At 42.1% G+C, this 27,767-nt stretch overlaps 1 protein-coding gene and 1 long non-coding RNA gene across 5 annotated transcripts; one reads left to right on the forward strand and one right to left on the reverse strand.

Annotated features, from left to right (window-relative positions):
• The first annotated feature begins 353 nt into the window (after positions 1 to 353).
• Positions 354 to 26,849, forward strand: LOC111952571 (tropomyosin alpha-4 chain-like). 4 transcript variants are annotated; one of them, XM_023971392.3, is made up of 9 exons: positions 354 to 755; positions 3,199 to 3,324; positions 17,980 to 18,113; positions 19,743 to 19,860; positions 21,414 to 21,484; positions 21,623 to 21,698; positions 24,311 to 24,373; positions 24,488 to 24,557; positions 26,290 to 26,849. In XM_023971392.3, the coding sequence occupies exons 1-9, from the start codon at positions 642 to 644 to the stop codon at positions 26,370 to 26,372; spliced, it is 855 nt and encodes a 284-aa protein (XP_023827160.1). In that variant the 5' UTR covers positions 354 to 641; the 3' UTR covers positions 26,373 to 26,849. The 4 variants fall into 4 exon arrangements, with proteins under 4 accessions (XP_023827160.1, XP_023827162.1, XP_023827163.1 ...); XM_023971394.2 differs by lacking the exon at positions 26,290 to 26,849 and adding an exon at positions 25,500 to 26,246; XM_023971395.2 differs by lacking the exons at positions 354 to 755; positions 3,199 to 3,324; positions 26,290 to 26,849 and adding exons at positions 7,788 to 8,307; positions 25,500 to 26,241.
• Positions 16,652 to 21,499, reverse strand: LOC111952573 (uncharacterized). Its single transcript, XR_002875751.2, has 3 exons — positions 21,409 to 21,499; positions 17,950 to 18,094; positions 16,652 to 17,779 (listed from the first exon to the last, which is right to left on the reverse strand). It is a non-coding gene; the product is annotated as an uncharacterized lncRNA (long non-coding RNA).
• Positions 26,850 to 27,767: the final 918 nt, after the last annotated feature.

Consider the following 27,767-nt stretch of genomic DNA (forward strand, 5'->3'; position numbering starts at 1 on the left):
CTCTATCTCTCTCTCTATGGCTTACCCATACCAGAGCCAAACCTATTCTTGAGCAGGACAAGAGGTGTATTAAGCGTCATATGCCAACTCTTCCATCCACAGGGTTAAATGTCGAATTAGGCCCTGTGTTTCTCTCTCCTGTCTGATCTGTCTTTTTTCTGTGAAAACATAGCAACCCAAATAAGGAGATTGGCTGAGAGCTGCTGTGTAAGTGAGTGTTTACAGTGGTCCAAGCCATTCCTTAGAAAGGCCTCGTATGAGTGGTTTGATTGGGTGGTGGGTGGGTGGGTGGATGTTTGGTGAGGGGGGCAGAGTGGTGCGTGGAGGGATGGAGGGAGGGAGGGAGGGAGAGGGAAGCATCGGAGACTACACTCAGGTTTGGTTGGGAGTTTAAAGTATTGACAGCAGCCCTAGGCTCAAGTCTGCATCCCTCTGTGCTGCACTTGCAACCTCTGTCTCTCAATCCGTTGCTCTCCCTCTTTCTCTACCTCTGTCTGTTTCTCTAGCCCTCTGACTTGTGGACTCGGGATCTAGTAGTCTCTCCATTACTGCATAGTACAGGCTCTATCTCAAACTACAGGGGTAACACAACTTTCTCAGCTACATTTCTCTTCTCAGTGAGCGCACTCTAATCAGGCACTATGGAGGCCATCAAGAAGAAGATGCAGATGCTGAAGCTGGACAAGGAGAACGCCATCGACCGCGCAGAGCAGGCTGAGACCGACAAGAAGGCAGCAGAGGACAAGTGCAAGCAGGTGAGTTGAGAAAGAGACATGCAGATGGATCTATGAAACATCACTCAGTTGACACAGTAAATTGGCACTTAGCTACAGAAGGATAAAGTGCAGGATTTAATCAAAAGCTATGTTCATAAAGGGACATCACAAGAGATATCCGAGTTGGATGACGATGCTTAAATTCAAACCATGTACGGGCTCTGATGTCTCATACTGCTCTACACTCTGTAAGCCAATCTAAACATTTGTTCCATACCAGTTGTATTTCAGAGAAAATTATTGGTAAACACGTCACAGTTTATTGAATTAATCCAATGCAAATATGTTTGATTAAAGTGTGGAACAAAATCAAAGATTTACAGTGTTAGCAAATGTATTGTTAGGGAATTGTAATAGATGTGAGACCAAGTCAATCAAAGTTGAAAGAATCAAAGTGAATCCAGTGTGCATATGCCTGTAATGCAGCTGACCAGAGCAGAGCTCAGTGTAAAAGTGTTTAGGTTGGGTTAAATCAACAAATGACTCATGAAAGATGACGCTGACCTATGAGGAAAGATTCCTTACCAACAGCCCACAGCAGCCTTGGGAGGGAAAGAGGACAGGATGACAGCTCCTTCAATGGACAACACACAGTACCACTGGGACTTGACAAGAGCAATAAAACACAGCTAAAACAGAGTATAACCTCCGATTATGCCTTTCGTTACATAGTCCAAAGATTAATGATGATCTGAGTACTTTATCCCCCAGGCTTGGACTAAACTGATGCCAACTGAAAAAAATGTATTTAAAAAAGAACAAATAGGTGCTGGATGCAGCATCGTCTTGATGGTCTGTTGACAAGGCTCAGCCCAAATCAGGATAAGCCCAGTGGTGGTTGTGGTCCTACAATTCCACAGAGATAGACCCAGGCCCCAGATCCTATTCACCCCGAGTTTGGAGGTTCGTGATGGGGCTCTGGAGAGGTATAGCTGTAGCAGAGGAGCCTGGCTGAGGACCACTGGTAGACCAAGGGCGTCCATCCAAGTGCCTGACATGCGTCTCCATTGCCTGAGAGAACACAGTCAACCAAGGATAGCAGCTGTATTTTTAAACAATAGATCGGCCATGTGGAATCCAGCGGGATTATCAGCACTTTAGAGCCCCAAAGGCACAGAGGGGAACTCTGATTACTACTTAGCCCCCAGTGTGTGTGCAGGCTCTGCATGCTAGCACTTTATTGTTCTGACAAAAACTGAAATCCACTTTCAACACCCTGAGGGAAGTCACCATGCACATTGTAGATTTATCATCTCATCACTGTTGCTTTGAGCAGATTATCAATCCATCTGCGGAGTTATAATTTTATAGGCATTCATTTCTCTGATGTTTTACCATCAAATCATAGAGGTGTAACATTGGTACCCATAGGGGGGCTGCTAAATAGATCCCCTGAATATCAAGATGGATTCTGGGTAGACACATTGGTCCTGTAAAGCCCACTGAACACAAACAAGTTATTAAAGCTTCTGGTAAATGTAAACTCTCTTTTATTTGAGTCTGAGGAATTTGATACTGTAATAAACACGATGGGAGACAGGGAGCTGGTTTCAAGCAAAGGGCGCAGGTGTTTATTGAAAAGGACCACAGGTGGAGGCAGGTAGCTGGGTCCAGGGGCAGGCCATACACAGGCAGGGAAAAGGCTAGTAACGTAGCCCGGGAGGTCAGGCAATAGGTAGATAACAGGAAATCCATAGGCTAAAGTACAGGCAGGGAATAGGCGTCGTTAGTGAGGCAGGCAAAAACTCATACACGGGAGGAGTAAATCGCGGGAAAAACAGTGCTCTGAAATACATGTCACAAAACAAACAATACCTCAGTGATGGGGTGCAAAGAACTGAACTAAATAATGTGTGTTAATGAAATACAGGTGTGTGAACAGGTGATTAGAATTCAGGTGATTGGGATCTGGAAAGTGAGCTGCGTTCAGGGGATCTATGTGTTTGAGGGTGTGAGTTGGAAGCAGACGTTACAGATACAGCTAGATGTGTAGCTGAAGGACAGAACTGAACAAAGCATACACATTCCTACCCATACCAACATATTTTCTTAAAGAAATTTGGAAACACAATCTCACATTTTATTAATTCATTAAAGAAGATAAACAAGAACGGCAACATATGATGGAAACTTGATACTAAAAACCTTAAGTTGATGTGAAGATTCCTTCAAGAGACTTTATCCTTTAACTTTGATAAAACGGTGATATAATAAGAGTTATCATAATAGAAATATAAGAAAGCAAGATGAGTAGGCTAATATACTAAAAGAAGAAAAGACACCAATGTTTGTGCGTGTGTGCATGCAGGAGAGCTAATATGTATGTATGTGAATGTTTGTGTGTGTGAGAGTGGGTGGGTGGGTGATTGAGAGAGAGCTAACTGTGTGTACTATTAACTAACAAACATCTGTCCTGCTCTAGCTGGAAGACGAGGTGCTGAGCCTGCAGAAGAACCTGAAGGGGACTGAAGACGAGCTGGACAAATACTCTGAGTCCCTCAAAGACGCCAAGGAGAAACTGGAACAGTCTGAGAAGACCGCCGCAGACGTGAGTGGGCAGCAAAGCACCCTGGGTAGAGCCCCTATCACACACCCACTAGGTGGTGATCGGAGGAAGGGGACTAGGAGGAGGTTGGGGGCGTGGGTTAAGTACACTATCAGTCAAAAGTTTTAGAACACCTACTCATTCAAGGGTTTTTATTTATTTTTTACTATTTTCTACATTGTAGAATAATAGTGAAGACGTCAAAACTATGAAATAACACATATGGAATCATGTAGTAACCAAAAAAGTATGAGATTCTTCAAATCTCAAATACTTCACACTCTTGGCATTCTCTCAACCAGCTTCACCTGGAATGCTTTTCCAACAGTCTTGAAGGAGTTCCCACACATGCTGAGCACTTGCTGGCTGCTTTTCCTTCACCCTGCGGTCCGACTCATCCCAAACCATCTCAATTTGTTTGAGGTCGGGGGATTGTGGTGGCCAGGTCATCTGACGCAGCACTCCATCACTCTCCTTCTTGGTAAAATAGCCCTTACACAGCCTGGAGGTCTGTTGGGTCATTGTCCTGTTRAAAAACAAATGATAGTCCCACTAAGCCCAAACCAGATGGGATGGCGTATCGCTGCAGAATGCTGTGGTAGTCATACTGGTTAAGTGTTCCTTGAATACTAAATAAATCACAGACAGTGTCACCAGCAAAGCACCCCCACACCATAACACCTCCTCCATGCTTTACGGTGGGAAATACACACCAGAGATCATCCGTTCATCCACACCGCGTCTCACAAAAACATGGCGGTTGGAACCAAAAATATCTCATTTGGACTCCAGCCCAAAGGACAAATTTCCACCGGTCTAATGTCCATTGCTCGTGTTTCTTGGCCAAAGCAAGTCTCCTCTTCTTATTGGTGTCCCTTAGTAGTTGTTTCTTTGCAGCAATTCGACCATGGAGGCCTGATTTGCAAACATTTCTAAAAACCTGTTTTCGCTTCGGCATGATGGGGTATTGTGTGTAGATAAAAATATTTATTTAATCCATTTTAGAATAAGGCTGTAACGTAACAAAATGTGGAGAAAGTAAAGGGGTCTGAATACTTCCCAAATGCACTGTATATCATAGAAATCAAAAGATATTTCCACGTGAAAATGTTATGGGATTTGCTGCATTGGTTTTGTTGGTAGGCCTACATTATGCTCAAATAGCCAGAATAGCCAATTGGCTACTGTCTAAAACGGCAAAGGTACATCCTCAGTGTTCACTGTAAACACTTGCCGGAAGTTTAAAAACAAATTCCGCTCACAAGACCTAAAATTTGCTCAGTTTAGCAGTCTTATGGCTTGGGGGTAGAAGTTGTTCAGGCTCCTGTTGGTTCCAGACTTTGAAGCACTGGTGCTACTTGACGTGCGGTAGCAGAGAGAACAGCCTATGTCTTGGGTGGCTGGATTCTGACAATTTTTGGGGCCTTTCTCTGACACCATCAGGTATAGAGGTCCTGGATGGCAGGGAGCTTGGCCCCCCATGATGTATTGGGCCGTACTCACCACCCTCTGTATGGCCTTACAGTTGCCGTACCAAGCGGTGATGCAGTCAGTCAAGATACTCTCAATGGTGCAGCTGTAGAACTTGAGGGCTCATGCCAAATAATTTCAGCCTCCTGAGGGTGAAGAGGTGCTATCGTGCCCTCTTCACAACTGTGTGGGTGTGTGTGGACCATGTTAATTTGTTAGTGATGTAGACATCGAGGAACTCAAAGCTATCGACCCGCTCCACTACAGCCCGATCGATATGGATGGGGGCGTGCTCGCCCCTCCGTTTCCTGTAGTCCGTGATCAGCTCCTTTACAATATTAAGCATTAGTGGAATGGTTCCACCTGTTGGGATCAATGATTTATATATACACTAGATGACTGATAGGGGGCGATGTGTTGAAACCACCATGCCTCCATCTTGGCACTCTTCCACCGTTGTAAAAAATATTTTTAGAAGTTATAGAAATTAATTTATTCATGTCTACATTTGTTTTTGCATGTATTATATTACACACACCCTATTGCATACTTTTAAATTATATTAAGTGAGCAAAAATGTTCTTAAAAGTAAATTTTTTAGATTACTAATGTTACTGTCTCCAATACAACAACAAAAATACTTAAATAGATGTCATTTTGTCCTTGAAACATTTGATTGAAATACTGCACAATTTCATTCATTCCCATAGAGTACCACAGTATGTGGCATAATAACCATAAAACTTAGCAGTCAAACAGGGAAATGGCTCCAATTGTTTTTTCCACCAATCATTTTGCCTTTAAGGGATTTTAGAAACACCTCAAATGAGGTCTTTGTGATGTGTAGGCTTACCATGATGTGCCATTTTGATTTGGGCTCCCGAGTGGCGCAGCAGTCTAAGACACTGCATCTCAGTGCTAGAGGCATCACTACAGACCCTGGTTTGATTCCAGGCTGTATCACAACCGGCTGTGATTGGGAGTCCCATAGGGCGGCGCACAATTGGCCCACTGTTGCCCGGGTTTGGGTTTGGCCGGGGTAGGCTGTCATTGTAAATAAGAATTTGTTCTTAACTGACTTGCCTAGTTAAACAAAGGTTCAATTTAAATACAGGCTTAGGCTTCATTTCAAAGAGGATCAAGTGTGTGCTTGTCATACTTTTGATGGATATTTTTGATGTTGAATATGAATAAGCCCATATTGTTGTTTTTCAATATCCACAATCTGATGATCTAATAAGATGATCTATTCAAATGTAGAAATTCACCAACTTTTCATAAGAGGAAAGGCAGTTTTTGATATTAGTTATGTGCTCTCTGAACGACTGTTCGTCAAAGAAAGGCAGTGTCTGTTTTGCCTGTGGCTAGAATGATGTTATCCTGCTGTCATTATGAGATATTATCTCTCACACCAGACCCACTTTTTCATTTTCCCAAACACAGTAGGCCTGGTGTCTGAGATCTGCAAGCAGACAGCAAGAAAGAATGAGCACCAATATTTATACAATAAACAATCTATGCAAGAAAACAATTAGCAGTAACAATACAGTTCCTGTAACACTTTTAAAAATTCTCTAACGTAAGAGATAGCGGTTTGTAGATAAAACAACAAAGTCAGATTATCTGAGCCGTGTGTGCCCCAACTTCAACAAGGAGACCGTATTGTTTGGGATTCCGGATATCCCAGAGAAACTCACTGTTGTCTTGCACAGGGAGAGAGAAAGACAGAGAGAGAGGAAGTGGCTGATCAGGCCCAGGAAGGCAGGACTGACATGGCAGCTCTGGGGAATTTAGACCAGGCTTCCCATGAAAACATGCTCCTGAACACTCCGCCACATGTCATTTATTAGAGGCAATGGTCAACTAATCACACATCTGAATTAACACAGCCAAATCAGATGAGTAGGCAGAGAATAACTGCCCTATAAGCCAGACAACAGCTGATTACTAATGTTAGCCTGTGTCTGTGGGGCATTGTAAATGAATAGTATGGTGAGGCTGCCCCTAGACACTGGTCTAAGGTCAATTTTCCCAGCTAATGATTTAACATCAGGATTTTAGGGAGGTTAAGCTGGTCCTAGATCAGTGCCTAGGGGGAACTCCAACCTGAAGCGTGTGGTATGTCCTTTGTGTCTGTGGGGCATGGTAACCTTAGAGAATGGGCTGTAGTGAATACGGGTTGAAAAGGGCTGTGGAGCAGCAGGGCCGAGCAGCAGTTCAGGAATGTCAAGAATGCAGCTAAAGCAAACAGATAGGCCCACACTCCAGTGTCTAATGAAATAAATGCTCCAAGCTTTTCCGGTGGGGAATTCACATAGGCATTCATAGAGCTGGAGCTGAAGCTGTACCAACCACATTTCCACAAGACACTCACCCGAGACACCATAAATCAAAACCTGCTGATTCCGTCTGCTTGCTGGAGTATGGAGACAACTGAATCATGTGAATTGTTTTGTGTATTGCTACCCACACACATATTGATGAGGTATTCAACAATCAAGTTACAGTAACCAAACAAATGAGTCTCCAGAGCTACACAAAAACACCACAACATTTAGCCTAAAATCAAATGCTTTAGACTTTGATTTGACAAATGTTGATAAAACCTGGAATTTTTGTACACTGTAATAGATCATAAGAATGAACTGTTACGAATATTGTTCAGAATAATCTCTTAAAGTTCAAGTATGAATTTTCCATATCAAACCAGAGAGAAGAGCTACTTATAGGCACTTAAGTGTCACATTTTAGCCTCATTTTTGCTGGACTGGATTTCCTGTTTTCCCTGTCTTTGGTGACTAAATTGAAGCCCTGAATTTGAAGAACATACATTATTTACCATGGCATTGGCAACTGTTAACGTACATAATTCTCTTTATAGGCTACAAAATGGATTGATTTCTTGCCATTGAAGCTGTTCATTGAAAGTCCCCTTTGCCTACACCCGCAAGAATCCCGCAGAACGGGAACGCCTATCCTAAAACTGTGACCTCATCTGAATCACACTTCAAACTTCTCTGTATTGGAGGAACTTTCCTCATCATTCCTTCCTTTTATTTATTTATTATCTGCCGTTCAAAACTGGAACGCTTCGCTAATGCGTTCATACATATTTCATTCCAAAGTATATATTTTAATATTTTTCTAAAGTTAGTCTCAGACTCTTAGTCTGAGTCTGAACTAAATAACCACCTGGAAAACCTATTGTCTTGGCTTATACAACTTTTCTTATTGCACTGCACTTGAAGATTTCTATTCTGCTATTTCGGTCCATTCCAAAGACTGAATACTATTATTATATCCTGTTTGAATAGACCAAAGCAACTTTTGCACAATATTACAATTTTCGAAACCAAAAGTATTTTTTTAACGAATAGTACGAGAATGGCAGGTTTGAATTCTTTGGACGCTGTGAAGAGAAAAATCCAGTGTTTGCAACAGCAAGCCGACGATGCAGAAGACCGAGCCCAGGTTTTACAGAGAGAACTGGATGGGGAACGAGAACTTCGGGAGAAAGTGAGACAATCGAATACTTATCTTTTCCCTCTGTCTACTCCTTTTAAAAACTTCGCTTACCTGTCCTTCTCTTCATGACCACGTCTGTTATAATGTTACGTTCTGTAATAGTGTGGAAAGTACACGTTAATTAATTGATCTGCCGGTAGTGAAGACACAATGGTCTCCAAAAAAGCCTGAATTGCTAAAGGTCCTAGCGCGTGCCCCATAATCATCAGATGTGTGCTACAGTAGGAATATAAATATATGGTCCTTTTCTCTCTTTGGACATTTCCTTTTCATTATAAAGGAGTAAGCTGTAACTAGGCTAGACTTAATAATTAGGCCTAATTTAGGTTTGTATGAGTCTAATGCTGGAACAAGATGTTAGTATAAAAAATGGGTAAATCTGGAGGGCCAGTACGAACTTAAGTTTCTTGTAAAATAGCTGTATGGTTCAAAAAGTATTTCAAATGCTGTTGCTTTTGAAATATGTCTGAATCATCAAAACATATTTGCAATAGAAACATTACATGGCTACTTGCGGGGGGCCTAATGAGTTGTCAGGTCTTGATTGGGAAGACAGCAAGAGGTGAGGTAATGAGAGGATCTGGCTAAAGGAGGGGTTTCCCCTTCATTTCAGTGCAATCCATCAAAGGAAGCAAAAGAAAGAGGGATGTGAAATGGATGTTTGATGGATAGCATTGTCCTCCACGAGAGGCCCAGGATGTAAATGTGTGCCAATGGCTTCTTGGTAGTTGTTGTCAGCTATAGGCCTTGTAGAGAGGAAGCTTTCACTGACATATGGTGATGCATATAGAAGAGACAGAACCTCAGGGCTCATTGGACATGAGTACTGACTCATGATTGGACAGCAGGGAGGCCATAGTGGGTCTGTGAGAAGCTTAAGAACCAGGCATGGTGGGGGATGCATTTTCATTTCATCCCCTGAATTGACCCCAAGTCTGCAACCTGGCTGCTATTACATTCACAGTTTCTTCAGTCACAGACTCAGACCTTACATCATGTCGGTCTTCTCAGCCTCAAAGCATTTTAATGTACCTCTTAAAGGGATAGTTTGGGATTTTGTCAATGAAGCCATTTATCTACTTCCCCAGAGTCAGATAAACTCGTGAATACCATTTTTATGTCTCTCAAGCATGAAAAAAGTTAAAGGTAGTTTCACGAACCAATGATAACTAACGTTAACGCTATGACTGGAAGAACACATTCAGCTGGTACAGCAGATATATAGAAGCTAATGGCTAGGAGATAAAAAGGCTTCTGGAGTTTGTAATTTACAAAAGCTTCCAGTCATTGCGCTATCGCAAACGCTAGATAGCAACTCCCTTCAAACTGCACGCAGAGACATAAAAATGGTATCCACAAGTTCATCTGACTCTGTGGAAGTAGATAAAGGGCTTCATGCCAAAATCCCAAACTATCCCTTCAAGCTCAAGACATTAGTCTGTGTTCAAGGATGAAAAGAATTGAAGTGGTTGAGTCTTGAGTGAGCACTTGTGTGGCTACCTCAAGGGTGTATGGGCCCATGTGTGAATAATTGGGGCAAACCAGGGTGATTTATTGGCACAATTTCATTGGAACAAGATGCACAAAAGAGGGAACATTGTTGTGTCTTTCATGAGGTAATGAATCGTCTTTTGAATAGTTAAAACAGGGAGACTATTGGCCTAAAACGAATGCCTTGATGTTATTTTGGAGTGAAGTGGCATTCTTGTCTTGCAAGGCGTAACTTAACTTCACACAACACCCTCTGCCTTTGTTGAACCACCATGGAATGATAATCAAGAAATACTTGACGTTGTAAAGAACAATCTCAGCTAAAGCCCCACACATACAAACCAATTATACAATATATATTTATTTAGACTTTTGTTGCTTTCTTAGCATTCAGGCCCACTGGACAGGGGTGGTAGGCGGGATTCTAAGAGGAGACTCAGGGGATGGATGGGTGGGAGATGAACTGATAAGCAACCTTGGTTGCTGGATGGGATGGGAAGGGAAGGAGTGGGCGAGGCATGCTTTCTTCAGGGTGGGAAGCATGCTTTCCGGGTGGGGAGGGAGGATGCGGGCGAGTGGATGTGGACTAAGGGGGAATGGGTCAGGGTTATCTTTGTATGCATTTTGTTTGTTTTTGTACTTGTAACCCCCCTCTGAAAAAGGAAAATGTCAAAACGAAATAAAAAGTTGATCACAAAAACAAGATGTGCTTCATTGAGGCTTTATATATTCATATCAACAGTTCTCACAGTATGTACAGTATTTAGGTTAGGTTGCAGGTTCTAGGCCTATTTCAGATTATTATCCATATTCTATGCATGTAGAGGAGAGGGAAGATATCTATCCCAAGCTGAGCTAGCTTTACTCCCAGATCCTTCCTGGAGGGACTGCCTCTGGCTCGATATATACCATAGTGCTCCAAACCACAGAGCTAGGATCAGATTACCCTACCCCCAGTCCTAGCCTTAACCATTAGGGGGATGAAACAGTATCTGACCCAGTATCAGTGGTTAGACGCAGCTTCTCTCTACTCCCTGCCCCTGAGGAACATGCCAGGATACTGCCTGTCGGCTCCACTCCGACACTTCCTGTGCCACAGCTTCAGCCCACATCAGCAGGAAGATAAGCAGATGCTGGACATTTCTCCCAGGCCTGTGATACAGACACATCCTGATTATCTGGGGGGTCTAAAAGAGAACCCAGTTGCTATGTKAAGTTGGCTACTGACTTTGGTGCTGCAAATATTTCTTATCAAAAGACTTCTATAGAATAATGTGATATTTAGAATCACTTATTATAAAAGTGTAAAGAGCAGACCACACCCAGCTAGCGCATAACATTCTGAGAACCATATGAGCGTGGTTGTCCTATGGTTATTTTGCATAAAACCTTAACATAACTTTCTGGGAATGGTGCAGGATAGTTACATGGCTTTGGGACATTCTCAGCACATTTAAGGAACTTGACAAAAAAAATWAAAATCTTGGTATTTCATTACTTTAACAGGACGTTTCCTAAAAGTTCAAACATGGTTACATTTAATTTCAATTTTGGTAATGTTCTAGACCCTTAAGAAACAATGTTCGTCTGTCGGAATTTCCATACTTCAGCATAACGTTTCCTACAGGTGTTCTCATGGTTGTATTTAAAGTCATGTTCTCAAATTGTTCCGAGAACGTTAAGAAAACTTTACATAAAAACCACAAGAGAACTTTAATAACATTCAGAGAACGTTCTAAGAATATAAAAACATACATTCCGTTCTCAGAACGTTAAGACCATTGACATGAAAACTTTAGTAACGTTCAGAGAACGTTTTAAGAATTATGTATACAATCCGTTCTCCGCATCGACAAAACTCTCTCTATCCTCTATCTTGTTAAGTGTGTTCAAGTGTGTTGGCCACACCTGATCTTAATGAGTGCTTGTTTCCTTTGAATGTTCACTTCCGTCCTCAGAACATAAAAAAAWATATATATWTTTTTATTTTATCCCCCTTTTCTTCCTAATTTCGTGATATCCAATTATGATCTTGTCACATCGCTGCAACTCCCCAATGCGTTTGGGAGAAGCGAAGGTCGAGTCATGCGTGCTCCGAAACATGGCCCACCAAACCGCGCTCCTTAACACCTGCCAGCCGCGCCAATGTGTTGGAGGAAAAGCCATTCAACTGACGACCGAGGTCAGCCTGCAGGCGCCCGGCCCACCACAAGGAGTTGCTAGAGCGTGATGAGCCAAGTAAAGCCCCCCCCGGCCAAACCCTGCGATGCAGTGCCTTAGACCACTGCGCCACTCGGGAGGCCCCAAAAACATTAAGTTTTACTTGTCAGGCAACTTATGGCTTTGTTCCCAGAACCAATGGGAAACCAAAATCGGACGTTCCCACAACTTCCAAGGAACCAAATGTGCTAGCTGGGCAGTCTATCCCTCTCACCAAGTTTTAAATAACACTTTATTGCTTAGATCTGTATGCTTTTGACAGCCACGTAAATATACAGTAGTGAATGCCAAATAGGTCTAGAGTTGTTGACTGGCCTGTCTGGTAATTAGCCAGTGGTTTCCTGCCACAAATAGCACCATGATGCATTGCATGCTATGGAAAGAATTACTTCCTGGTTCCACTGGAGAAAAAAAATCTAACTTTGGACTTTCTCCATGGGAGTATCACGACTATTCAAATTTAAGTTTAACAGTAATACATTTTGGCATTCATTGGGCACAGGGCACTCCTTTGGAACTTGAAAGTACAGTATTTGAGGGAGTGGATGTTGGCTTGTACTTACAGTGTTGACCAGGGATCCCACTGCCACGCATAGTGACAGGCCTAAGCTTGTCCACTGCTTTAGAGTTGTGGGGTCACCATAATATATAAACCAGTAAATAGTTTCACAAGCGGAATGTTTACTTTACCTGCTGGTACTTAACTCTCCGGTCTAAGACCCAATTGAGCCCTCGCTTCCTTATTTGCATACCCGCACTACTTCCTGGTGTTGGCTAGCAACCGAGACCCTGCTGAAGCACAGGGCTTTTGTTTTGCACATGTTCTCAGACCCATAAACAAATCAGTGAGCCATCTCCACTCTGAAGCTGGCTTAAGTCAAGGATGAGGAACGGGACAGGGTCTGAATGTGCCTGAAATACGATGGAGTTGACCACTCTGTTCATTTAGCGTCCTATTTGCATTGAAAAGGCTTGTGGCACTGCATTAGAAGCACGTGGCTGATGGTTAATAGCCTGCCTTTACATATCTCCTCCTGAAACCCCTAGTTATATGAGGCTGTCTTTGCATGTCAAGTCTCTGCTAACAGATGGGATCACAACAGGACTGGACCAGCACTATAACACAGCTCCAGCCTGGAACACTTCCATAGAAACCCAATCCTTACGCTCTTCATTACCCCACTGTCCTCAAATGAAGCAATAATTTGATTCCTGACGTGCAGTAGCCCTCCCTCCCTCTCAATGCTTATGACTCTTCAGGATGAGAGAGACAACAGGCATGTGTTTTCTAATGAATGCAGTCTCACTCTCACCTTCTTCGTTCTTTGTAGCTCAGATCATAAGAGAATGGCGTTAGTGACGCCAGGGTCTTGGGTTCGATTCCAGCTGGGGCCATCAATACGAAAATGTATTAATTCACTGTTGTAAATCGCTAAATGGTATATCCCTGTCATCTTTGGCTCAGCATTTACATAATCACGGCCAATGAAAAGGCTCTGGTATTGACATAAAGTCTTCACAGCGTAAAGAAAGCTGGTCGCGTGGCCACAGGGAGGGGGATAGAACTTTGTGCTGAGTAGGGGACAAAGTGAGCGATTCAGCGAGTTAGCGCTCTAGATGCTGGTGGAATATCAAGCCTATTGTAGTGAGCTGCTGGCGCTTGATAAGGATGCTGTGGCAGTGGGTTATTAGTGTCAGTGCGGCTTCGTTGTGTCATCAGCTGCCAGCTAGCCTCAAACGGCCTCAATACAACAGAACACAGTCAGCTGGTACAGCAGATATATAGAAGCTAATGGCTAGGAGTTAAAAAGGCTTCTGAAGTTTGTAATTTACACTTTGAAATTTCAGATCTGATTTTCCCTTCCGAAAAAAGGAATCAACCCCAACAAAAAATGTCCATGAATTATTATCTACATAATAATAATGATCCTACATTTGTAGCTACTGATACCCTTTTCATTCTATACACTATTGTTGATATATTTAATGCCATGACATAATAATAGACATTGCATTAGCATAACTTTAGTCTGTTGAGTTTCTCACTAGACATTTCCTATCTTCCATTCATAATTGGATCCTCTTATTTATATGTGAGAGAGGAAGCACTAACAGAGCACCTCCTTAGCTTGGTGTCTTTCCTTTTCCTGAATCTAGTTCTCACAGATGGTTTCATTTAAGCATTTTTTTTCTCTGTGTGTGTGTCTCTCTTTGTGTGTGTCTATGTGCGCCATTGTGCATATACGCAAGTAAGTGTGTGTGTGGTGTGGTGTGTTGTGTGTGTGTGTGTGTGTGGTGTGTGTGTGTGGTGTGTGTGTGGTGTGTGGTGTGTGTGTGTGTGGTGCCTTGCCTCTCTAACGTCTTCTTGGCACTGCACTACAAACATTCTCTCGAGTATGTTTTACCATATAAGGTGTGTGTCTTAGGCAGCCAGAGAATGCTGTTTGACGAGAGAGAGAGAGAGAGAGAGATCTCCTCTGACCCTGACCTAACTGAGAGAGAAAGAGGGGAGGGAGGAAGGTCAGGATGTAGTGTGGATTGGTTTCCTGTCCGTTTTCTACCTTTTCCCCCTTTAAACCTACTCCATTTCCTTTCTCTCAAATAGGGTCTTTACATTTTCGTCTAAATAACAGGAATGTGCTCATGTACTGTATAGGGTGTGACTGTAAGTTGTTATGACAGTTAGTTGGTAATTAGCTATGATATTTGCATACTTTTCTTTGTGGTACTTTTCCAGATTATTCTTTAGCGACCATCCATATGGTATGGGCCTGGTCCATAGTTCAGCTACACGGTAAATAATCTAACTAACAACAAAATGCTTTTCCAACCAACCCTGAGAGACTTCAGTTTTTGAATGCAAGTACCTTACATCATCATGCGTCTCGAAGAAGAATGCCTGGTTCCCTCGACATGGCTGAATGAATTACCTTTGGAACATWCTGTATACAGATGTAGGATCTTTATTTGAGCCAGTTTGCTATAGCAGGAAAATAATCCTGCAGCAATAGGAAATGTAAATTATTATGCAGATTATAATTAATAGAMATTTTTGTCTGAATCCTTTTAAACCTCAAATACAGTAGAAAATACAGTCCTGCATTGCAGAAAAGTTCTCCTGCAACAGGGTGATCAAATTAAGATCCTACATCTGTAGATGGACAAGCAAGCTTTAAAACACACAGAGAACTGTCTGGGGGAGATTTACCCACATGATAATCAATGTCTGAATTTAGATAGCCATTATAAACTAGTGCCTCAACTCTATCGCTCATTGTTTTAGTGGTAAATCCGCTAGTAAAAATATTTCTATGCTGCTGATTTTTTGTCAACACAACAGCCATTCAATTGTTCAGGAAGCTATTGTAGCTCTATTGCTAACTGCCTGCCTGTCTGTATCAGAACGTGTTTCACAGCCACATACAGACATGCATACCTAACTGACCTGCGCTCATGAATAGAATTGATGTTTGTTTATGTGTGGAGGCTTTCTCCAGACAATTGCCTCATAACTGTATCTGTTTTTTCAGGCCTCGTTTCTTTCAAACTGTCTGGCAGTTGATCTGATGTCCATAAAACCCCATAAATAAGTTAGGGGTGATGTATTATCCACAATGATTCATTTTGTGGTCAGTTTATGCACCAGTCTAGAAATCGCTCATTGTCTCGTTGGATTCAATTGACTTTTAGCTGGCTGGCTGTTGATCCATCAGTCATTTGGACATTTCCTGCCCGCCTCTACTGCCTCTCTAAGCACATGCTTCTGTATTAACTAGGGAGAGAGAAGGGGGAGGATGGGTGGGGTGTCAGTCAGGCCTGAAAGATAGATCGGGAGAAAGCAAAAGAGAGGCATAGAAAGGAGAGTGCTGACTAACCGCCAGGCCCTGAGCAGAGCAGGAAGCCATGTCTCTCCCACAGCCATCCCAGAGCAGAGCTGAAATATCCAGCCCATGAGAGAATGGAATGGAATGGCACTCACTCTGCACAAATAACTCCTAATTACCCTTTTCCTCTGTCCTCTGTTAGCTCTCTCTATGCCTCACTTTCCAACCGTAACCCCCATCTCTATCTCTGTAGCGCTTCTCTTCCAGGCCTGAGGCCTAGTTGTGTAAGCTGGGTCTGGACATGGTCAGCCAAGGGCAGGCCTGTGGGTGCTGTATTGAACTGTGGGAGTAGTAGTAGTAGTAAGACCTGAGTCAGAGTTGGCTGGAGAGCTTCCATTGTATTTGTCTGAAATCTGTGTATAAATATTAGGCCTACTCCCTGGGAGGTGGATATGCTTATGGACTGAGAGAGGAAATAAAGGTTTGATTTTCTGTTTGCTTTCTACGAATTGGATTGTTTATCAAGTAAAGAGGATCCCCAAAAAATTCCATCATGTGACCCACTTATTTTGTCTTAAATCAAATCAAATGGATTCCAGTGAATGGAATCAGTAGTTCTGTTCGATGCTCATTCATCATTAAACCCACTGACCTTAAAAGACTCTGGCTTCTATACATTTGAATGTTTCCATCTGTCTCCAATTCACTTTGTAAATTAGTTATTTATTATTTAGACACTGTGAATGTATGACTAATTTGACACCCAAGAACTCAGCCAAATAGATTGCCTTGGCTTAACCTTTTACTGCAGTGGGCTAAATCAGGGTCACACAGAGTGTTTCTTGGTCATCTTAAACAAATCTACTTTGAAAGAAATGTATACACCTTACACACATGGTTATTGACTGAAACAAATTAAGGCAACTGTACCATGTCAGATATAGAGTTGAAATGTATTACATTTTGAGTTTACATCCCAAAATTACACTTTATATACTTCACAGAAGACTGAAATATAACAAAACCGTTTGACATAGAAACACCGGACTTTCAGAAAAATATTAATAACATTCCACCCATGAGGCCACTAGAGGGCGATTTGGTCATTTGACTATAGGAAATGGATCATGAAGAGGATATGGGCTCTTTGTGTATTCCCCTGTCATTGGATCCTCACACATGGTTATAGGTGATTGAGGATGTCTTTAACCTCCATATGATGGCTTCCATTACATTAGCATTTACATTTATTATGAGTCATTTAGCAGACACTCTTATCCAGAGCAACTTACAGTTCGTTAGTGAATTCATCTTAAGATAACTAGGTGGGACAACCACACCACAGTCATAGTAAGTCCATTTTTCCTCAATAAAGTAGCTATCAGCAAAGTCAAAGGTAGTAAGGGGAGGGGAAAAAAGTCAAGATCGAATGTTAGTTCACAAAAGGCATTTTTGCAGTGTGCGGAGAAGCGGTTGACATGGGTGAACTTGGGAAGGTTGAACACCAGGTGGGCAGTAGCGTTCTGGATAAGTTGCAGGGGTTTAATGGAACAAGCGGGGAGCCCAGCCAACAGCAAGTTGCAGTAGCCCAGGCGGGAGATGACAAGTGCCTGGATTACGACCTGCGCCACTTCCTGTGTGAGCTAGAATCGTACTCTACGGATGTTGTAGAGCATGAACCTACATGAGCGAGTCACTGTTTTGATGTTTGCAGAGAACGACAGGGTGTTGTCCATGGTTACGCCAAGGTTCTCTGCATTCTGCAAGGGGGAGCTTGTGGAGTTGTCAATCTGGATGGAGAGGTCTTTGAGCGGGCCGGTCTTCTCCGGAATGAAGAGCAGCACCTTCTTGTCAAGGTTGAGCTTGAGGTGGTGGGCCGACATCTAAGCTGAGATATCTACCAAGCACGCAGAGATGCGTGTTGCCACCTGGGTGTCGGAAGGGAGAAGGAGAAAAGTAGTTGAGTTTCATCCGCATAGCAATGATAGGAGAGACCATGTGAGGATACCATCCAGGGAACATCCTCTTAGCAGGATGTGCTGCTTTCTAGTACAACACATTACTGTGTCAGTGTGACCCTTTGTGTGACCCTTCTAACCTTTGACCTCATCCCCCTCTCTTCTCCCAGGCGGAGGGTGATGTGGCGGGTCTGAACCGCAGGATCCAGCTGGTGGAGGAGGAGTTGGACCGGGCCCAGGAGAGGCTGGCCACTGCGCTGCAGAAACTGGAGGAGGCCGAGAAGGCTGCGGACGAGAGCGAGAGGTCAGTACCAGCCATTCACAGAAACGGATGTATTTATAATCTTTCACCTTTTAATTTGACCGCATATTTATATTTACAGTGCATTCGGAAAGTATTCAGACCCCTTGACTTTTTCAACATTTTGTTACGTTACAGCCTTATTCTGAAATGGATTAAATAAATATTTTTCCTCTTCAATCTACACACAATACCCCATAATGACAAAGCAAAAACAGGTTTTTGGACATTTTTGCAAATGTATTAAAAATAAAAAACAGAAATCCCTTATTTACTTAAGTATTCAGACACTTTGCTATGAGACTTGTAATTGAGCTTAGGTGCATCCTCTTTCCATTGATCATCCTTCAGATGTTTTTACAACTAGATTGGAGTCCATCTGTGGTAAATTTAATTGATTGGACATGATTTGGAAAGGCTCACACCTGTGTATATATAAGGTCCCACAGTAGAATATTTCTGAAGGACAACCATCTCTGCAGCACTCCACAATCAGGCCTTTATAGTAGAGTGCCCAGACGGAAGCCACTCCTCAGTAAAAGGCAGGTGACATCCCACTTGGAGTTTGCCAAAAGGCACCTAAAGACTCTCTGACCATGAGAAACAAGAATCTCTGGTCTGATGAAGCCTGAATGCCAAGCGTCACGTCTGGAGGAAACCTGGCACCGTCCCTACGGTGAAACATGGTTGTGGCAGCGCATGCTGTGGGGATGTTTTTCAGCAGCAGAGACTGGGATACTAGTCAGGATCGAGAGAAAGATTAATGGAGCAAAGTACAGAGAGATCCTTGATGAAAACCTGCTCCAGAACGCTCAGGACCTCAGACTGTGGTGACGGTTCACCTTCCAAAAGGACACCAACCCTATGCACACAGCCAAGACCATGCAGGAGTGGCTTTGGGACAAGTCTCTGAATGTCCTTAAGTGGCCCAGCCAGAGCCCGGACTTGAACCCGATCGAACATCTCTGGAGAGACCTGAAAAGAGCTGTACAGGAACACTCCCCAGCCAATCTGCAGAGAAGAAGGGCAGAAAGTCCCCAAATACAGGTGTGCCAAGCTTGTAGTGTCATACCCAAGAAGACTCGAGACTGTAATCTCTGCCAAAGGTGCTTCAACAAAGTACTGAGTAAAGGGTCGGAAACGTATGTAAATGTGATATTCCAGTTTATTTTTAATACATTTGCTAAAATGTCTAAACCTGTTTTTGCTTTGTCAAGGCTGTCATAGTAAATAATAATTTGTTCTTAACTGACTTGCCTAGTTAAATAAATGATGGGGTATTGTGTGTAGTAGTTTGAGGGGAGAAAAAAACGACTTGTTTTCGAATAAGGCTGTAATGTAACAAAATGTGGAAACAGTCAAGGGGTCTGAATACTTTCCAAATGCACTGTGTATGCCATTCTCCATTGGATAGTACCAGGCACATGCGGCTTGCTTTGACATTTTTTTATTGTTATAGGTTTTGATGCCATGTCCATTGCTAGCAACAGACCAGCGATATTTCTCGGAAAGCCATCTTGAATGTGTAAAACCATTCAATGTGCCTCCATATTGGGTGGGCTGTGTAAATGATACTTGAAATTGATTGTGTCTTGGGTGTTGCTGACATTACTGTGTGTCCTGTCCTATCAGAGGCATGAAGGTGATCGAGAACCGGGCCTCCAAGGACGAGGAGAAGATGGAGATGCAGGAGATGCAGCTAAAGGAGGCCAAACACATCGCTGAGGAGGCCGACCGCAAATACGAGGAGGTGAGACTTCACATGGTCCCATAGAGTTTGTTCTGTCTGGGGTTAAATCCACTCATAGAAGTATCCCTTAACTTCTTATGGCTGAAGGGGCAGTATTGAGTAGCTTGGATGAAAGGTGCCCATATCAAACGGCCTGCTCCTCAGTCATAGTTGCTAATATTTGCATATTATTATTAGTATTGGATAGAAAACACTCTAAAGTTTCTAAAACTGTTTGAATTATGTCAGTGAGATTAACAGAACTCATATTGGCAAGCAAAATCCTGAGTTGAAATCAAAACAGGAAGTCAGAAATCTGAGCTTGTATGTATTCACCAGAGTCCCGAATAAAATCCCCTTGAGATATGAATGATTGTGCACTGCCTAGGGGTTCCACTAGATGTCAACCATCAATAGAAATTATAATGAGACTTCTATGATGTTGTGGGAGAGAATGATAGCAGAATCAGTCAGGTGTCCATCAAGCAGCCATTTTCTGATCATGCTTTTTCCTCATGGTAGTCACTTGCGTTCCATTGCTCACGAAGACAAGAAAGAATACTCCGGTTGGAACTTTATTGAAACTATATGTTAAAAACATCCTAATGATTGATTCTGTACTTAGTTTGAAATGTTTCTTTGATCGGTAATATCACTTTTTGAAGTTTTTGTCCGATATAACGCTGACCAGAATTAGCGTTTGGATATGTAAACCAGACGTGCTAACAAAAGAAGGTATTTGGACAAAAATAACGGATTTTTTCGAACAAAACAAACATTTATTGTGGACCTGGGATTCCTGGTGTGCTTTCTGATGTAGATCATCAAAGGTAAGGGAATATTTATCATATATTTTCTTGTTTATGTTGACACCATCTTTGCGGCTGTGGTGTTTTACTTTTGAGCGCCGTCTCAGATTATAGCGTGGGTTTCTTTTTCTGTAAAGTTTTTTTGTAATCTGACACCACAGCGGTTGCATTAAGGAGAGGTATATCTATAATTCCATGTGTATAACTTGTATTATCATCTATATTTATGAGTATTTCTGTTGAAACGATGTGGCTATGCAAAATCACTTGATGTTTTTGCCACTAGTGAATCTAGTCGCCGCAATGTAAACTCAGATGTTTTGATATAAATATGAATTTAATCAAACAAAACATGCATGTATTGTGTAACATGAAGTCCTATGAGTGTCATCTGATGAAAATAATTGAAGGTTAGTGATTAATTTTATCTCTATTCTAGTTTTTGTGAAGCTATCTTTAGCTGGAAAAAATGGCTGTGATTATTGTGGTTTTGTGGTGACCTAACATAATCGTTTGTAGTGCTTTCGCTGAAAAGCCTATTTGAAATCAGACACTTTGGTGGGATTAACAACAAGATTACCTTTAAAATGATATAAGACACATGAATGTCTGAGGAATTTTAATTATGAGATTTCTGTTTTTTGAATTTGGCGCCCTGCACTTCGACTGGCTGTTGTCATATCGGTCCCGTTACCGGGACTGCAGCCATAAGAAGTTTTAACACACTCATACTGTTTCACTAATATGGTTATCTCTCTACCTTAGGTAGCCCGTAAGCTGGTAATCCTTGAGGGAGAACTGGAGAGAGCTGAGGAGAGGGCCGAGGTCTCAGAACTGTAAGTGCAGCACACTACACTAAAATAAGAGGGTAAACAAAGGTTCTTGAAATGAACATGTGAAGATCCTTCCAGTATTGTGTATGTAAGTATTGAGATGCCAATGCTAAGTACTTTTCTTCCTTTATTCCCTGGTAGTAAATGCAGTGATCTGGAGGAGGAGTTGAAAAATGTGACCAACAACCTAAAATCCCTAGAAGCCTCATCTGAGAAGGTCAGTGTGCATACTATTACATCATACAAGTAAATACAGTCAACTACTGATGAGTGCAAACTCAGCTTAAGTGCAGTGTAGATCACCAGTCCCAATTCAAATACATAATTGTTTTTACTTATTCTGTATATCTGCATGTTCTGGGTAAGTGCATCCACTTAAGTCAGTCCCAAATCATTAGTTGACTTTACATGGCAGACATGAAAGCAGAGTTGTTTTGAGTATAATCACTACCTGACACACTTTTATCTTCAAAGACATCTGAACAAAGATCCTGGTGTCACCTGACAAATTGGATGTTGATTTCTTTATGATAATGTTGATGGAACAGGAAGGTGTAATAGCCCTGGAAACAAAACAGACCTTTCTCTGCATTCCTACCTAGCCAGCTTAGTGCCAGTCATGCCACATGATACTCCCTCAGCCACTTAAGCAGTTGCCCGGTGCTGATTAAATCACTGCCCTTCTCATGGTTGGCATCACAGCACGATGTGTTCCTTATACCCATGTTAACACACAGCCAGTTTATCACACCTGAAGAGTTGCATTTAGGGTTGCAAAGCTACCGGTAATTTACAAAAGTTACCGGAATCTTCAGTAATTTGGGTAATTAACAGAAAATATGTCACTATCGTAATTTTGGTAATTTATACTTGAATAACTTAAAACATGTTTTATTCATATAGTATTCATTTTTTATATCTGTGTCCATATTGTCCATGAGTTTCTTATTAGATAGACCATGTGGTTCAAGAGAAAATAGCCAAATTAATGAAAAGGCCTCTAATCAACACTGGCATTATTTTCAATTAATTCTGCAACTCTTCCAACTATTTACTTTTTTCACAACTGTCACCAGTTTGACGACAAAACATTAGCAAAGAATCAGAATCATAAAACACGGGACGAGATGTAAAAATGGTCCATTGTGCCAATAGATGGTATGCACTCACATTAGATTTGCCGTGATGTTGACAGAGTGGCATGGGAGGTTTATTTCTTAGACTGGGTTAAGATGTCAATTTTGGGACACATCCTCAGTAGTGTGCCTTCGAATCAGTGGGTGTTTCGGCCTTTAATCACTAAACACCCTCATCAAAGGTGGCCAGCTAAAGGGTGATCAAGCCTTAGCTTGTGTCCCATGCCCAATTAAGATTTCCCACGGGACTATGCAAGGCAGGGGCGTCCTCTTCCCTGAGCCAGCCCTACAGCTGACTGCATACCTCATATGCCCTCCTCAAGTTGGAGGGATCTGAATTGGGTTCTCAGGTGGGGGGTCATGAAGTTATAGCCCAGCAAGGGTCCTTCCGTTTGATCCAGATCCACTGGCTGCCTCTTTCAGCTGCTTGAGAAACTGCTCTGACGGTCTGCCGCAGAGCCTGTCCATGGATTCCAAGTTCTATCAGCAACCTGATGGTGGAAGAAGCCACGAATCCTCTGCATCCCACTTCAACTGGCAAGACTTTTGCATTCCAGCCACGCTGAGTTGCATCTGCTGCCAACTCTGTGTAACGCAGTTTCTTATGGTCGTAGGCCTGTTCAACAGAGTTTTCCCACGGGACTGTGAGCTCTATGATGTACACAGCCTTTCGTGAAGGGGACCAGAGTACCATGTCTGGCCTAAGGTTGGTAGACGCAATCTCAGGTGGAAAAATTAGTTGCTGGCCAATATCGACAAGCATCTTCCAGTCCCGGGCCATGGCTAGGTGTCCAGTTTCTGGCTTCGTAGGAGGATGCTTGGGCCTTTTCTGTCACTCCCGGATGAATGTTGTTGTTTTGACGGGATTGCTTGTTTTTGGAGGTAATGAATTGGTTGCACTCCTCTTGGTCTCAAGTGCTGCAGCAAGGCTCTTGAGGACCTGATTGTGCCTCCAGGTGTAGCGGCCTTGTGAGAGGCTGGTCTTGCAACCTGTCATTATATGCCTGAGAGTCGCTGGAGCTGGGCAGAGGGGGCAGGTCGGGTCCTCGCCATACCATTGATGTAGGTTTTTTGGTGAACAGCTCTTATGATGAAGCTGATGTTGCTTGCCTCAATTTGCCAAAGCTCACTCCAGTTTATCATTTTACATATTGACATAGTAAAATAAATAAAAGTTTGTAAAAAAAAAAAGAAGAAAAAAAAAGAAGATATTTCATGTTGAAACCCTCATGTTAAACACCAATGGTATTCACGAAGTTGATGGTTTACATTTAGGATAATGTTTTACAGCTTTGTCATTCTATTTTTTATTTTAAAATCATCTTATTTAATTATTTTATATATTTTACATGTGATGAGGCCATACAGAGCTAAGAGATTATTACAGACACCTGTGATAATCTGAAGTACCCAAAAGGGCCACCAAATGTTTGTGATAAAATCATTGAAATATACCAAAATGTTGGTAGTTTACTTTTAAACTTAGAACGTTTCCAGTAATATACCCTCCCTTTGCAACCCTAGTTGTATTACAGCGAAGTATGGTTGACAAACACTGCCGCAAGATCATCGCTGTCTATGCACTTTCATGTCTGTCTGTTTCTGTACGCGTTTCTGTCTCTGAGATGAATGGTCTGACATGTTCAAGATTTCAGAGCTTGCCTGGAACAGACTTTGTCTTGTATTTTGACAGTACTCAGAAAAAGAGGACAAGTATGAAGAGGAGATCAAGGTTCTTAGTGACAAGCTGAAGGAGGTAAGCAGCTGCTGGCATCTTATTGGATTTTTAGTTCATCCAGTAGTAAGCCAGTTTGCTCCATGTCAAAAATGGCGTCCTGTTCTGACACCCCCCTCCCTCTGTGTCCCCCAGGCTGAGACTCGTGCAGAGTTTGCAGAGAGGACAGTGGCCAAACTGGAAAAGTTCATTGATGACCTGGAAGGTATGAGTGCTAAAAACGCTGTTGCAAACTGCTCTATGGCATTTCGATAGAAGAGAAAGTAAATGTAACTTAGTGTGGAGAGAAAGTTCCTGTAAATTAGACATATTTTATTGCAGAAGATTACACTATATATTTTGAAAATAACAGTTTTATCATTGTTCTCAGTTGCATCTCAGACTTATAAAGCTGAGTTGCTCAAATAAGAACATTCCATGTCAGTAAATTAGTTAAGATGTCAAGCTTGTTCCGTATTCCCCATTTGTATGTAATTTCCTAGGTCAAGAGGTCTGGATATTTAATCTTCTCCCTGAGCAATGAAACAACATCTTATTATGCACAGTTTCACATTGACCCGGTCCCAGCTAAAAAAAAAAATATTCAACTAGCTGGAAATATTTCTCTAGAAGAAAGCGTACCCTGCCAAACATATGGAAACTTCTCCGACAAGCTAATAAAACACACTGCCTTGGTCTCTAGTGTAAAGAAATATGTAGGCCCATTTTCTACTAACCAAAGAGCACCTATTTTGGTGTCTGATGTCTGCAATAAGAACAGAGTGCTCAAATTCCTTTTAGATCATAATTTTTGGTCCTAGAGCCACATGAAATGGGTTTACCAGTATGAAGTACTTTTATGGAAACCTTGATATAGGCTTAAATGCTTATGGTAGTCATCTCTTGCCCCCCCAGATTTGCAACATATTTCAATTTTAGAATGCTCACAGGTAGACTAAGATGTCTTATCTTTCTGGCATATTCTCTTCTTTCATTTTTATACTGTATGAATTTTCTCTTTTGCATCCACTGAACTGTCCTCTCTTTCTCTTCCCTCTCTTTTTGCCACCATTTCCTTTTTGATTCCCTGTCCTGTCCTCCACCTCTCTCGGCTGCTGCTTTCCTTGTGCCTTACCTGTGCTACTTCCTGCTGCCCTTTGACCTCCAGATGAACTTTACGCTCAGAAGCTGAAGTACAAGGCTATCAGCGAGGAGCTGGATCATGCCCTCAATGACATGACCTCCTTGTAGACATTTCTTTCTGCTGGCCTCCTGCTCCCTCCAGGGTGTCTGTTCTCTCACCCTTCCCACTTTAGGCTATTGTGTCCTGAGGTTAGCCTCTTGAAATACCCTTTCTCCTTTTCTCTGTGCCTTCTGTCCATCTCACTGTGTAATGAAACTCATTAAAAGCTAACTATCTCAAATATCCTTTCTTCTTTAATTAAAAAGTTCTGATATTACAATCTTTATAATGGGATAAACAACTGTTTTAAGAAGGTGAGAATTTATGGAGTGTGGCATGCAGTCACACTGAGTGTCCCTCACATCCGTTTTACATAACATTTGTCGTGCAACTCCATACATTACTGTCATCAGTTTTATATATGCAAATCTGCCTTTTGTTTTGGGTAGTGTTCTTTAGTGTGGTTGTGTTTTGCATATGGAACAACTTAACACGATCGCAGCAGTTACAGTATGTAAAATCAATCAATCAATCAATCAAATGTATTTATAAACCCAGCCTAAAACCCTAAACAGCAAGAAATGCAGATGTAGAAGCATGGTGGCTAGGAAGCAGCTGTTGTACATCCTGTATAGGAATGGCTTTGGATTCTGTGTAGAATATTGTTTACCAAACCTAAGGAGAATTAATTCATATTAATCAACTTTGATGGTCCTGTTATGTGTGGTTTCATTCAATATTTTTTCAATATGTCTTTATTTTATTTATTTTTTAGAAAAATTAGCAGGTGCCAAAGAAGAGAACCTGGGAATGCATCAAGTCCTGGATCAAACACTGCAAGAGCTCAACAGCTTATAAAGATGATGATGAGGAAGATGGAGAGGATAAAAGTCTTGCAACATTCCATAAATATTACATTTCATTCCACATTTTGAGCTGTAAAGTCTTATTCCCAGCGAAAGGGGATTAACTTAACTTGTACCCTTAGTTTTTTCAAACCAATGAGTCAAGAATAGAAAAACGACAACTCATATTTGAAATGTGCACTCAAAAGCATGTTTTGAAATAGGTTATGTTATATGTATGGCCTTCATTTATGTATGATTCATGAGCTCCACCTAGAGTTATTTTGCAAACAGTTGACAGGAATCAGCTTTTACCAACTGACATGGTAATTTAGTCCATGCACAATGTACAGTGGGGAGAACAAGTATTTGATACACTGCCGATTTTGCAGGTTTTCCTACTTACAAAGCATGTAGAGGTCTGTAATTTGTATCATTGGTGCACTTCAACTGTGAGAGACGGAATCTAAAATAAAAATCCAGAAAATCACATTGTATGATTTTTAAGTAATTCATTTGCATTTTCTTGCATGACATAAGTATTTGATACATCAGAAAAGCAGAACTTAATATTTGGTACAGAAACCTTTGTTTACAATTACAGAGATCATAAGTTTTCTGTAGTTCTTGACCAGGTTTGCACACACTGCAGCAGGGATTTTGGCCCACTCCTCCATACAGACCTTCTCCAGATCCTTCAGGTTTCGGGGCTGTCGCTGGGCAATACGGACTTTCAGCTCCCTCCAAAGATTTTCTATTGGGTTCAAGTCTGGAGACTGGCTAGGCCACTCCAGAACCTTGAGATGCTTCTTATGGAGCCACTCCTTAGTTGCCCTGGCTGTGTGTTTCGGGTCGTTGTCATGCCACGACCCATCTTCAATGCTCTTACTGAGGGAAGGAGGTTGTTGGCCAAGATCTCGCAATACATGGCCCCATCCATCCTCCCCTCAATACGGTGCAGTCGTCCTGTCCCCTTTGCAGAAAAGCATCCCCAAAGAATGATGTTTCCACCTACATGCTTCACGGTTGGGATGGTGTTCTTGGCGTTGTACTCATCCTTCTTCTTCCTCCAAACACGGCGAGTGGAGTTTAGACCAAAAAGCTCTATTTTTGTCATCAGACCACATGACCTTCTCCCATTCCTCCTCTGGATCATCCAGATGGTCATTGGCAAACTTCAGACGGGCCTGGACATGCGCTGGCTTGAGCAGGGGGACCTTGCGTGCGCTGCAGGATTTTAATCCATGACGGCGTAGTGTGTTACTAATGGTTTTCTTTGAGACTGTGGTCCCAGCTCTCTTCAGGTCATTGACCAGGTCCTGCCGTGTAGTTCTGGGCTGATCCCTCACCTTCCTCATGATCATTGATGCCCCACGAGGTGAGATCTTGCATGGAGCCCCAGACCGAG

This window comes from Salvelinus sp. IW2-2015, linkage group LG26, assembly GCF_002910315.2.
Source record: "Salvelinus sp. IW2-2015 linkage group LG26, ASM291031v2, whole genome shotgun sequence".
Classification (NCBI taxonomy): Eukaryota; Metazoa; Chordata; class Actinopteri; order Salmoniformes; family Salmonidae; genus Salvelinus; species Salvelinus sp. IW2-2015.